This window comes from Chiroxiphia lanceolata (genome assembly GCF_009829145.1).
Source record: "Chiroxiphia lanceolata isolate bChiLan1 chromosome W unlocalized genomic scaffold, bChiLan1.pri scaffold_57_arrow_ctg1, whole genome shotgun sequence".
In the NCBI taxonomy this organism is placed as follows: Eukaryota; Metazoa; Chordata; class Aves; order Passeriformes; family Pipridae; genus Chiroxiphia; species Chiroxiphia lanceolata.
This window is the reverse complement of record NW_022476504.1, coordinates 3595-17047: the sequence shown is the minus strand read 5'-3', so window position 1 is coordinate 17047 and position 13453 is coordinate 3595. Positions and strand designations below refer to the sequence as shown.

The 13453-nt window shown below is 53.1% G+C and overlaps 1 protein-coding gene across 1 annotated transcript; it reads left to right on the top strand.

Annotated features, from left to right (window-relative positions):
• The first annotated feature begins 4950 nt into the window (after positions 1-4950).
• Positions 4951-8560, top strand: LOC116781556 (zinc finger protein 250-like). The gene is made up of 3 exons (XM_032677214.1): positions 4951-4957; positions 5492-5900; positions 7579-8560. Exons 1-3 carry the CDS (start codon positions 4951-4953, stop codon positions 8318-8320), a joined length of 1158 nt encoding a protein of 385 aa, XP_032533105.1. The 3' UTR covers positions 8321-8560.
• The last annotated feature ends 4893 nt before the right edge of the window (positions 8561-13453 follow it).

Here is a 13453-nt window from a genome sequence, read left to right as displayed (position 1 = left end):
CTAAACCATCCCGAGCCCCCCCCCCCCGAGGAGACTCACAACACTCAGAGCGAACCGCAGGCCCCGCCGCCATCACCGATTCCCAACAGCCCCCACGGCGCTCTGCGCGCGCACCGCCTTCAGAGAACACCGCCGCAGCCAATCAGCGCGCGGCCACGCCCCCGCAGCCCCGCCCCCGCCCCTGCCGTGTTGGCTGCCGGGAATCGGTGATGGCGGCGGGTCGGTCGGTGAGCTCTGAGTGCTGGCGGGGGGTGCGGGAGAGCGGGGTCTGGGGATCCCCTCGGGGGCTGCGGGGAGCGCGGCTGTGGTGGGAAAGGCTGGAGGGCTCGGGAGGGTTTAGCGCGGGGGGTTCGGAGGTTCGGAGGACCCTCTCGGGGGCCGCGGGGCCCGGAGGCCTCCCAAGAACCCGGCAGGGTGATTCGATTCCTGAGAAAGTTCCTCGGAAAAAAAAAAATCAAAACCACCCAACCAAAAAAAGAACCCTAAAAAAAGGGAAAGCGAGAAAAAGGTGAAGGAAAAACTGCAAGGGCCAGGATGATTTTATTACTTTGCTTCAGTTTTTCCTTGGTCTCCTCCTTCTCAGATTCTTTGCTCCCTTCCTTTACAGGAAGCTCTTCTGCTGTTCTGTGGTTTTGTGGTCCCTTAGGGGCTTTTAGGGGTCCCTGAGGAGGTTTTGGGGGGTCTCTGAAGGGGTTTGGTGTCCTGAGGGGACTTAGGGGGGAGGCTGAAGGTCCCTGAATGGGTTTGGGAATCCCTGAGGGAGTTTTGGAGTCTCCGAGGGAATTGGGAGGTCCTGGGGGGGCTTTGGGGGGAGAGTCTTTGAAGCAGTTTTGGAGGTTTCTAGGGGGATTTAGGGAGTCCCAGATGGTTTTGAGGATCTCTGAGGGAGTTTTGGGGGTCCCTGAAAGGGCCTGGGGGGTCCCAGGTGGGTTTTGCAGGTCACTGAGAGGGTTTAGGGGGTCCTGGGGGGGAGATGAGGTCTCTAAGGGGATTTGTGGGGTCTTTGAGGAGGTTTCGATGGGTCCAGGATTTCTGAGAGTATTTCAGGGGTTTTGAGTGGATTTTGGGGGGTCTCCGTGTCAGTCCTGCCTGGCCACAGCCAACTAAAACTCCTATGCAGACATCACCTGTCCTGCAACAGCACCTCTGCCAGCCCAGCTGACCGACCCCAGGGAAGGGGGATCCCAATGCCTCTCCCAAAGCCCAGAGATCCCCAAAACTCAGCACACAGAGACCCCACAGGGAGGGGGTCCCGAGGGTCCCCTAAAGCCCAGCAGTGGGGTTCAGGGGATCTCCCAGCCCCCAGGGGAGGGGTTCTGGATGTGCCCCCCAAAGTGTAGAGGGGAGATGTACCACATCCAGGTAAGGGGATCCCAGTACCCCCAATATATCCCAGTGACGTCCCAGTGACCCTTAGTACAACCCAGTAACTCCCTCAGTGACCAGCCAGTGTGTCCCAGTGACCTCCCACTGCCCCCCAGTATGGCCCAGAAATGCTCCAGTGAGCACCCAGTAACCTCCAGTATGGCCCAGTAACCTCCCAGGGTCTCCCCCGTGTGTCCTGGTAATCCCCCAATAACCCCCCAGTCCCTCCCAGTGCCCTCCCAGCATCGCTCAGTAACCTCCCAGTCCCTCCCAGTGCCCCCTGTTTCCCCCCAGTGTGTCCCAGTATCCCCCAGTAATCACCCAGTGCCCCCCAAAGCCCCTCAGCTGTCCCCAACGTGTCCCCAGATGCCCTTGGCCTTTCTGTGAGTGTGTGGGGGGGGCGTTTTTGTGGTCAGAGGGTCCAGGGGGGGCTCCTGGGGTGAAATGGAGGGTTGTGGACATCAGGGATGGGGTTTGGGGACAGTGGGGAGGGATTTATGGACAGTGGTATTGGGAGTGTCAAGGGGGGAACTGGGGACACCGAAAGGGTCTTGTGGACACGAGGGGGGTCTCAGGACTCACCTGCTCTTGGTGCAGGCCCTCCTCTCCCCCTCTAGGCCCCATTAACCCCCTCCTAAATGCCCCTCAACTCCCCTTTTTTTCCTTTAATCCCCTTTCCCCTGGATACTTTTGAACCCCCAATGCCCCCAAGACCCTTTTAACTCCCCCAAATTTACCCAAAGCCCCCTAAAACCTCCCAAATCCCCATCCAACCCCCCTAGATACCCCCAAATCCCCCCTAGACCTCCCCTTAAATCTCTTCCAACCCCCCCAAAGAGGGATCACCCGGCAGCCTTGGACAGGAACAGAGTGGGCTGTACTGGGGGCACTGGGCTGTACTGGGAGGGCACTGGGGGGTCTCAGGTGTCCCAGGACAACGTGGCCCAGCTCCAGGAGAGATCTGGGGAGCAGGGAGGAGGTACTGGTTTGTCCTGATCTGTCCTGGTTTGTACCCCAAAGCCCTTCCCCAGCTCCTCCAGGACTCTCACAGACCCCAAAGCCCCCCGGGGCCCTTCAGGTCCCTGACTTGGTCCTGCTGCCCCTTGAGCATCTGCAGCTGCTGCAGAACCAGGCATTTGATCAGCAGATGTGCAGGTGACACCAAGCTGGGGGTGTGTTGATGTGCTGGAAGGCAGGAGGGCTCTGCAGAGGGACCTGTGTGAGGAAGAGTGTGTCAGCAGGAGCAGGGAAGTGATTGTTGGGCTGGAGTGAGCGCTGGTGAGGCCACCCCTGGAGTGCTGTGTCCAGGTCTGGGCCCTGAGTTGAGGAAGGCCCTGGAGGGGCTGGAGCAGGTGCAGAGAAGAGCAGCGAGGCTGGGGAAGGGAGTGGAGCACAAGTGTGAGAAGAGGCTGAGGGAGCTGGGGGTGTTGAGGCTGGAGAAGAGGAGGCTCAGGGGAGACCTCCTGACTGTCTGCAAGTCCCTGCCAGGAGGTTGTAGCCAGGTGGGGGTGGGGCTGTTCTGCCAGGAAGCAGCAGTAGGACAAGAGGGCTGGGTCTTGAGCTGTGCCAGGGGAGGTTTAGGTTGGATATTAGGAAGCAATTTTTTTGCAGAGAGAGTAATCAGGCCATGGAATGGTCTGGGCAGGGAGGGGGTGGAGTCAGCGTCCCTGGAGGTGTTGAAGGTGAGAGTGGATGTGGCATCAGTGCCATGGTCTGGAAACACAGCGGGGTTGGATCAAGGGTTGGACTTGATGATCTCGGAGGTCTTTTCCAACGTGGCTGATTCTGTGATTCTCTGATTCCCATTCCTATGGCAGCACATGCTTGAGGCTCTATCCCCAGGGTGATCGAGATGTCTGTCCATATCTATCTCCAAGGTTAGTCTGTACATGTGTGGTGTTAGAAAAGCAAGATAAGTTCTGGGCTGGTTGTGGAAGGAGAAAGAAGGCCAGAGGCCAGTGGAAGCAGGCAACCCTGGGCTTGCCCATCATGTCCCCTCCCTGCAGGTTCCTGTCCTTGAGCCCAGGCCCTGAGGTGAGGCTGAGAAGTGGCACGGAGGTGAGGCCAGAGCTGTCCCTGAGGTGAGGCTGAGAATAAGTGCAAGGCAGAGGTGCTGCTGAGGAAGGAGAGCCCCGTGGTGGGGAAGAGGCAAAGGTGCCCATCCCTGAGAAGGTGCTGTGTCCATCCCCTGTGTGCCAGGTGAGCTGGGGCTTTGCTGCAGAGCTGCGGGCGCTGATTTGAGCGTCTCCAAGTGCTGAGATGGTGGGCACCCAGGAACACAAACTGTGCCTGGCCACGGAGCCTGCAAGGAGGAGCAGAGACAGCGATGGCAGTGTGGGGGGCCAGGTTGTCCCTGTGCCTTCCCCTGCAGGCCCTGTCTGTCCCTGCTGGGCCCCTGTCCATCCCCATCAGGTCCCTGCCCGTCCCCCCCGGGCTGAGCTCCCCCCAGGAAGTGCCGTGGAGCTGAAGCTGCTGCCATCCCCCCCCTGCAGCCGCTGCCCCAGCCAAGGGAGCAGCAAAGGCAGGGCCAGGAGCAGAGGCAGCAGCAGGGGAGCCCTGGGGGGGCCGGGAAGGTCTTGTGTGGGTCAGGAAAGAGGCGCTGGGCACGAGGCCGGGGCTGTGCTGAGCAGGCCCAGCCCTCACATCCCCCCAGCCAACGCCGGCTGCCCGGGGGGCTTGGGAGGGACCCCCATCCCGTGTGCCCCACACTGAGCTGGCAGAGAGAGAACCAAGGGACAGGGCCACGGGCAGGGCCCCGGGTGAGGGACAGGCAGGGCCATTGCAGGGCCACGGTGAGGGCACAGCCTGTGTCAGCAGAGCTGCCCAGGGCTGGGGGCAACCAGCCTGGTGTTGGTACTAGTCAGTGGTGGGGCCGAGCAGAGCACGAGGCCTCTTGCAGAGCCCTGGGGCAGCCTCCCACTTGCCAACCTTGCTGGGTGACACTGTCCCCTCCCTACAGGACACTCCTCCCAAAATCTTCGTGGGGGCCTTTTTTTTGTTTATTCCTGGTTGCTGATTGATTCTGGGGACCTGAGGGAGCCTCTGCAATCACATGCATGAGGCACAATCTCCTCTCCAGAACTTGACTCACTGCAGACTTTGCAGGGAAATCTGTGCTGGCAGCCCGAGTATGTCACGATCTCCCCGCACTCCCCCCAGGATATTTGGGACAAGTTCCCCCCTCCTGGGCACCCATGGGATGAGAGGCGATTGTTCTCCTGCTGTTGCTGTTTCTGCTTCCCCCCGTCCCTTCCCTTCCTGCCGCTGTCAAGGGAGCGGAACGGCCACGATGGGAAAGGGGCGAGAGAAGCGAAAAGAGCGGGTGGGACCCCCAAAGGGAGCATTAGGGGCGGTGGGTCACCCCGCAAGGGAACTGAGGGGAGCCGGGCTTTGGGGGGCGGGTGGGAAAGGGGTGGGAGAGGGGAGCTACGGGGAGGGAGAGGGGGCTAATCTTCATATTTTGGAGTATTTTTCAGCTGAATTTCAGCTTTGTGTGGTTTCTGAGAGGTTTTTTTTGCCTGAATCTGGGTGGTTTGGGTTTTTCTGGGCTGAATCTTGGTGTTTTGAGGTTTTTGTCGTCACAGGATGCCCAGTGAGCTCTAGAGATGGACTTGGGCAGGAGGAACCCCCAAGCCAACGCACTCAGCCCTTGTTTTCCCCCCATCAGGATTTGTCCTTCCCAAAGCTTGGGCGGATGGAGGAGGAGGCTGCGAGGAAGAGGAAGATGCCTTGGGCCCCCCAGGCAGGTGAGGAGGAAGTCAGTGTCCCTTTGGGCAGGTGTTGTGCTGGCTCTGTCAGCCGAGCATGGCCCCGGCTGCAGGACAACCCCGCTGCCGCCGCCGTCCTGCCGGGGCCGGAGTTGGGGGGATGTCCTTGGCCTTCCCTGTGGGCCGGAGGCAAATCCCCTCCCTGTCCTTCTTGCTTCCTGCCCCAGGCCCCGAGCTGAGGACGGAGAGTCCGGAGGACAAATCCCCCCGTGAGACCCTGGTGGGAGAGGCCGTTTTGAAGGGCTCCACGGTGCAGGAAGGCAGCGGGGAGGAAAAGGGCTGGAGATCCCCCCGCAGGAGGGGCTCCAAAGCCATCCCAGGGTGCTCTGAGGAGGAAAGAACCAGCCTGTGCTGGGAAGGCGACAGAAGCTTGAGGGGGAGCTCTGACCTGGTGATCCCTGAGCAGCGTCCAAGCAGGGAGAAGCCCTTCAGGTGCTTGGAATGTGGGAAGAGCTTCAGGAAGAGCACTGAACTCCTCAAGCACCAGCACATCCACACTGGGGAACGTCCCTACACGTGTGTGAAATGTGGGAAGAGCTTCAGGCAGAGCTCCATCCTCTGCGCCCACCGTCGCATCCACACTGGAGAACGGCCCTACAAGTGCTTGAAATGTGGGAAGAGGTTTCGGACCAGCTCAGATCTCCTCAGGCATGAGCGGACACACACGGATGAGAGACCCTTCCGCTGCACCGACTGCGGGAAGGGCTTCAAGCAGAACTCCCACCTTGTCACCCACCGGCGCATTCACACTGGGGAGAGGCCCTACAAGTGTGGCAAGAGCTTTAGCCGAAGCTCTCACCTGATGCAGCACAAGCACATCCACACTGGAGAACAGCCCGGGAAAGTGGTGGGAGAGGGGGGGTAGGAGGAGGAGGGAGAGTGGGAGTGGATGTGCAATGGGGGTGCCTTGTTGTCCCCATGACTTGATCCTTGGAGAGTAGTGGAGGTTGGAGAGAGGGGGGAGCTCGGGCCCCCTGTGGCGAGCCAGCAGTTGGGGCCGTGCTGTTGGTGCCAAATAGCCCCTGGTCAGGCTGAACCCAGAGCCCACCCACCTGTCAGGGGGCTAGTTCCGCTCCCTGCTCTCGTTGCCCTGGGGAAGTTTCTGGTGTCCCCCCGCCTGTGGGGCTGTTTGGGTGCCTTGGGCACAGCCGGCCCTTGTGTGGGTCCCACTTAGCGGTTGGGGTTGGTGTTGCTGGGTCAGGCCCCGCCGGCTCCATTGTCAGCCCGGTGCCGGAGGGGGGGACACAGCAGTTTTGGGGTCCCCCCTGGGAGTGCCGAGGGTGGGTGTGGAGCCCGGGAGGTGCCGAGTATGGAGGGCGGAGGGGGGCAATGCCGGAGCTGGGGGACCCCCGGCAGCCTGGAGGGGGGAGCACGGAGAGAGAGGATCCACGGGACCCCCAGGAACCTTAAACAGGGGGCTCAGAGAAGGGGAAGCCTGGACAGTGGGGACCCCTGGGATCCCTGGGACAACAAGTGGAGAATTTGGAGAGGGGGAATGTCTGGGAACGAGGCACCCCGAAGGAGAGAGTCAGAGCAGAAGGGACCCTTGGGACCCCCAACACTCCCAGCATCCCAAAGTGGTACCCCCGGCATCCCAGACAGGGGAGACTCTCCGAATGCCAGAGGGGAGAGACCAGAGAGAGGGAACTTCTGGGAAAGTTTTTTTGGACTGAATGTTCATAACTTGAAGTATTTTTTAGCTGAAACCTAACTTTTTGCAGTTTGTGGGGGAGGTTCATCTCACTCTTTCTGGGGGACTGTTGCCTGAATCTGGGTGGTTTGGGTTTTTCTGGGCTGAATCTTGGTGTTTGGAGGTTTTTATGGACACAGGATGCCCCGTGAGTTCTAGAGATGGACTTGGGCAGGAGGAATCCCCAAGCCAACATGCTCAGCCCTTGTTTTCCCCCCCATCAGGATTTGTCCTTCCCAAAGCTTGGGCGGATGGAGGAGGAGGCTGCGAGGAAGAGGAAGATGCCTTGGGCCCCCCAGGCAGGTGAGGAAGAAGTCAGTGGCCCTTTGGGCGGGTGTTGTGCTGGCTCTGTCAGCCGAGCATGGCCCCGGCTGCAGGACAACCCCGCTGCCGCCGCCGTCCTGCCGGGGTCGGAGTTGGGGGGATGTCCTTGGCCTTCCCTGTGGGCCGGAGGCAAATCCCCTTCCTGTCCTTCTTGCTTCCTGCCCCAGGCCCCGAGGTGAGGACGGAGAGCCCAGAGGACAAATCCCCTCGTGAGACCCTGGTGGGAGAGGCTGTTTTGAAGGGCTCCCCGGCGCAGGAAGGCAGCGGGGAGGAAAAGGGCTGGAGATTCTCCCACAGGAGGGGCTCCAAAGCCATCCCAGGGTGCTCTGAGGAGGAAAGAGCCAGCCTGTGCCGGGAAGGCGGCCGGAGCTTGAAGGGGAGCTCTGAGCTGGTGGTCCCTGATCAGCCTCCCAGCAGGGAGAAGCCCTTCAGGTGCTTGGAATGTGGGAAGAGCTTCGGGTCAAGCACCCACCTCCTCACCCACCAGCACATCCACACTGGGGAACGGCCCTACACATGTGGGGAATGTGGGAAGAGCTTCAGGGACAGCTCCACCCTGATCCGACACCAGCACATCCACACTGGGGAACGGCCTTACCCGTGTGGGGAATGTGGGAAGAGCTTCAAGGACAGCTCCAGCCTGAGCCAACACCAGATGATCCACACTGGGGAACAGCCCTACACTTGTGGGGAATGTGGGAAGGGCTTCAGGAAGAACTCCCACCTGATCCGACACCAGCACATCCACACTGGGGAACGGCCTTACCCGTGTGGGGAATGTGGGAAGAGCTTCAACCAAAACTCCCACCTCCGCAAACACCAGCACATCCACACTGGGGAACGACCATATGAGTGTGTGGAATGTGGGAAGAGCTTCAAGGACAGCTCCACCCTGATCCGACACCAGCACATCCACACTGGGGAACGGCCCTACAAGTGCTTGGAATGTGGGAAGAGGTTTCTGACCAGCTCAGATCTCCTTGTGCACCAGCGGACACACACGGATGAGAGACCCTTCCGCTGCACCGACTGCGGGAAGGGCTTCAACCGGAACGGCCACCTCATCAATCACTGGCGCATCCACACTGGGGAGAGGCACTACAAGTGTGGGGAGTGTGGGAAGAGCTTCACCGAGAGCTCTACCTTGACCAAACACCAACGGACCCACCGGTAAGGGAAGCCCTGTGAGTGCCCCGACTGCGGGAAGAGTTTTGGCCGTAGGACTGACATGCAAAAAAGGTTTCAAAAGGTCTTCACGATTTTGAGTATCTGCACTCCAACATCAGTTTATTCTTTTGAATATGTGTAAGTTTAACGTCATTTTAGTCTGAAAGCCAAATTCACCACTACCCCGTTCCCTGATAACCGTGGGCTGGTTCTGACAAGTGAGGCAGAAATTACCCCCTGCCCAGCAAAAACCAGTGGGACCAGCCAGTGGTCTCTGCCTTGGCAGCCCAGTTTCCCCAGTCTCATCTCAAAATGACCAGTTACACTGAAGCAAAGAGCACTGGAACCAGTGCAAGAAGCCCCAGTCTTATTTTCACGCCTGCCCACGTGTCCTGTTTTCTGCTGCTCTACAGACTTCCTTGCTTAAAATACAATGGAAAAATGAACAGTTTTTGGGGTGGTTTTGGTTTTGGGCTCGGGTGTTTTTTCCCCTCCACACTGTTCTCATTAACCTCATTTCAAATCTATTTTGTTGTTTGAAGATGAATTAAAATTTTGAATGATTTTTAATGTTAATGCCTTGACCAGAGTATCAAAACATGAAAAATAAAAAAAAAAACCACAAAGCTGTCCATTTTTGTCACAATCAAACACTCAGAAGTACTAACATGAGCACAGTGAAAACCCATAAATAAGACCATTAAAATAATTTTAATATTTATATATTATTATATATTTAATAAGCTTAACATAAGGAAATTTAATTACTGACATCAGCTTTCCTCACCTCTCAAAAAGGTAATTTAGTTACATCTTAGTCACCCTTGAAAGGCTCTTCCCAGTTGGGTTGGCCTCTACCTTAGACACTCATGAGATCTGCCAAAACCAACTTAAGGGCAAATTTCCCCCCCAGGTTCAACTGCATTGGTTGTACCAAAAGCTTTGCAAGTAACCCCACAACTTTCATCTTAAACTCTTCTCTCAACCTTGTAAAATAATTAGCAGTAAACAGACCTGATAATGTATTATAATTAAGAACAGGTTCTTGTTCTCAAAGTCATTCATGCATCAAAAAGATGCCACAGGAATAGTCAAACTATTAATAGCAACTTCTGCACTTTGGAAATCTACATTTGGTTTAAAAGATTTCGCAGTGGTTGTTTCCTTAGGAATTAAGGCACATTTTGCTAACAAGTTTCAATAAAGTTACAAACACATCTTTCTCCACTAAGACACAGGCAGTCATCCTAACCTGAGGTAGACACTGAAAAGCCCAATTTTTTTTCTTAGCTGTCACGAGTCTTTCATTCCTTCTGCCACATCAATTAGGCATCAGCCCATTTTTCAAGCTGCTGTCATCTACCAGCTCCTGGTTTGGTTTCCAAGCCCAGTATTTTGTCCATGATAAAATCAGGGACCTGGGCAGTCATGTCAGAATGACAAAGAGTACTGACACTCCCTGCCAAGGGAGACAAACCATTCCCAACCTTGACCAAAGGTTCAAGGCAACAATTTTGAACCAAAGTTTACAAAGTTTTTCTCTTCAGTTTTTTTGTTGCAAGTCTCTGTTGCTCTATTAAAAGACCACAGCAGTGAAAGACGAGGCCTGATGGCCAAACCCAGGGCTTCAACCACTTGAGGTCTACTGAAACCTTCTGTTCCTCAAGTGGGAGACTGAAATCCAACACATCCAACACCCACACATGAGATACCAACACATTGACCAAGTTTTCCAGAGGGAAATCTGAGGCTTCAACTTCAAAACTGAGGTGACCTCCCCTGGAAACGGAATTGCCTCCAACAGAGGGAGCTGAATGGACAGAATGAGGCTGTGAACAAACCAAACCTCAAGGTCTACGTCTCAAAGTCCATTAAAGCAAGGTTTTAGTCTCAAAGACACATCCCTGGTAACTTTGACACTGCAGGAAAGAGCAGACGTGTCCTTTCTGGCCAGCAAAGTCCATCCTGAGTTCCTGTCAGAGACTGCACAGAACATGAGTGCTCTGGGCAGCCCTAGTTCTGCTTTTCCCCCCATCAGATGTTCTGTAAGCACAGCAGTCAAAGCACAACTCATGTAGGTTTGGGTATTTTTAGCTATGGCCATTTGCCAGGTTTCTCACATTTAGAGAGGAATTCCCAGTAAGATGTGACTTTATTCACAGATGTACTCCTTTTTGGGCGTTATTTTGAAATCATAAACTTTATTGCATTAAGCAAAGTATGTCAACTTCAATAAAGCTCCTGGTGTTTTCAAGTATTTTCCCTCTTCTCTTAAAAAAATGGAAAATAAACATCAGTGCTTCAACTAAACATTATCTATGCTAACCAGAGAGGGCAATAGTAGATCTTTCAGGATCCACACATTTGGATGCTTTTGCAATTGGTGTTTGAAGCAACTTCTTTTGTAGACAAAATGTTGCATTAAGTAAATTAAGGCTTTCACATTCAGCCCCTTCCTTTAGGTAAGGATTATAAACTAGAAAAGGAGGGAAGAATTACTCGGTGTGTAACTGAAAGGCCAAAGTCCTACCCAAGAAAACAAATGTCACAACAGCTCATTTACAACCCAGTGAGAAAACAAACAAAAATGCACACAGAAAGATTTAGGAGTCATATGAAGATGAATATAAAAATGGAACATGAGTCACATGTTTTAGAGAATCGAGCAGATGATTGGGGGCTAGAAAGGCGTCAGTGGATGGCACAGGAAGAGTTTTGAGGAAGAGCTGGAAGGAGAAACATGGCAAGAAATATGTTGTTCTACACAGACCTACAGTGGGAAAAAGTAGTTTAAGACTTCTGAAGGAACAAAGTAATAAAAATCACAGAGCCCAGGAGCAGAAGAGATTCAATACTTGCCAAAAAGCATCAAAACTAAGCTCATGGACATGCATTAAAAACTGAATTCCTCCAATTCATGAATTCCACTCTTTTGCTTCAGGACTGAACTCAGTGATAAAACTGGTCAGACTGAAAGAACTGGCTCTAAGAAACTGCTCCTTTTAAAGAAATTCATATGTTCCAAAGCACAGTGCTACAGGAATACAGCTTCCCACAAAAAAGTTAATCCATGTACACAAAATGCAATGGATGCCCTAATTAAAAAGGCAGAATCCAGGTGGTTTTGAATTTTAAACAGCCAGAAAGACAAAAGGACCTGTGTCTTTCCACAGGCAACTCCCAAGAAAGTCACAAAACATGCCAGGGTCAAGACCAAATTCCTTTTAGTTAAAGGAAACTGGAAAAGATTCTGTTCCCGTATTCATCCAGTAGAGATTAATAATTTTTTAATTATTAATTTTAATTTTTCTACTCAAGCCTGCCAATGTTGTGGGTTTTGGACTATATGAGGAATGATCTGAAGTCTATCAGCTCACAGTTTAATTTAAAAAAAAACAAAACCAACCAAACAGAAAACTGTCCTGGCATTACAGATCATTTTGTGCAAAGCCAGACCTTTGTGAACGAAAAACAGCAGCAGAACAACTGTAGAACAGGAGACAGTTACTGACTGTATTCAACCAAAAGCTGCAGCCAGTTCAATGTTAGAGCCTTGTCTTCTTGATTGGGTGTTTTTGAAAAGTTAAAAAGTAAATATTATTAGGAAGAACAACTTACCAGTCCTTCAACCAAGAGCAACTGTTTTGCTTACAGTGAGCAAATCAATTGCTCCACACATCTGCAGGGAAACTGGGATATTAAAACACTTGAATTAAAATTAATAAAGAAATCCTAAGGACCAAGCATTAGACTGTGAGTATTACACAAGTCCCATCCCTGAATGAAAAAAAAACAAACAACCAAGCATTACAGATGACAGCATATGCTACAAAAGACATTTTATAAAAAACTTTCAAGTATCACCAGGGAATGAGTTATCAAAGAACCTGTGCAAACCACCCAAGAAATTCAGGCCCCGTCCTGTACACAAATCCCTTGAGAAATTACCACCAGACAAACATAGATAACCACATATTACTCTTCCAAGAAAAGACAGCTCCAAAGAGCTCAGAAAAGTAAACAAGGGACAGGTAAAACTGCCTTTATTGTAATACCTGTTCAGCACAAACAGCATCAGGGCAATCCAGGAAAGGTGCAGGCTATTATGACTGAAGTGCTCAATTTTGTGTTTAGCATGGAACATGCAGGTCAGCCAAGATCTGCTCCTGACACTGTGGGGTTTAATTTGAATCTTTAATTTTGCTATTTTTTGAAGAGCAGGTCTGCAGCTCCCTTGCGACTTCAGTCTACTCTGTTACATCACAACCTCCTCTGTGACATCACAGTTCTCCTGTGACATCACATCCTCCTCTATGACATCACATCCTCATCTGTGACATCACATCCTCCTCAATCACATCGCATGTCTCCTCTGACATCACATCCTCCTCTGTGACATCACAGCTCCCTGTGAAAACACATCCTCCTCTGTGACATCACATCTTCCTCTGTGACATCACAACTCCACTTTGACCTCACTTCCTCCTCTGTGACGTCACATCCTCCTCTGTGACATCACATCCTCCTCTTTGACATCGCATGTCTCCTATGACATCCCATCCTACTCTGTGACACCACATCCTCCTCTGGGACATCGCAAGTCTTTTATGACATCACATCTGTTCTGTGAAATCACATCCGCCCCTGTGACCTCACATCCTCCTCTGTGACACGACAGCTCTCCTATGACGTCACATCCTCCTCTGTGACATCACATCCTTCTCTCTGACATCACATGTCCCTTGTGACATCACATCCTGATGTGACATCACATCCTCCTCTGTGACATCCCATGTCTCCTATGACATCACATCCTCCTCTGTGACATCACAACTCCCTGGGTCATCACACCTTCCTAAGTGGCATCACATCCTCGTCTGTGACATAACATGTCTCCTATGACATCACATCCTCCTCTATGACATCACATCCTCCTGTGTGATATCACATCCTCCCCTGTGACATCGCATGTCTCCTATGACATCACATCCTCTTCTGTGACATCACATTCTCCTCTGTGGCAACAAATCCTCCTCTGTGACATCACAGCTCCCTGTGGCATCACATCCTCCTCTGTGGTATCGCATGTCTCCTATGACATAACATCCTCGTCTGTGATATTGCGTCTCTCCTATGACAT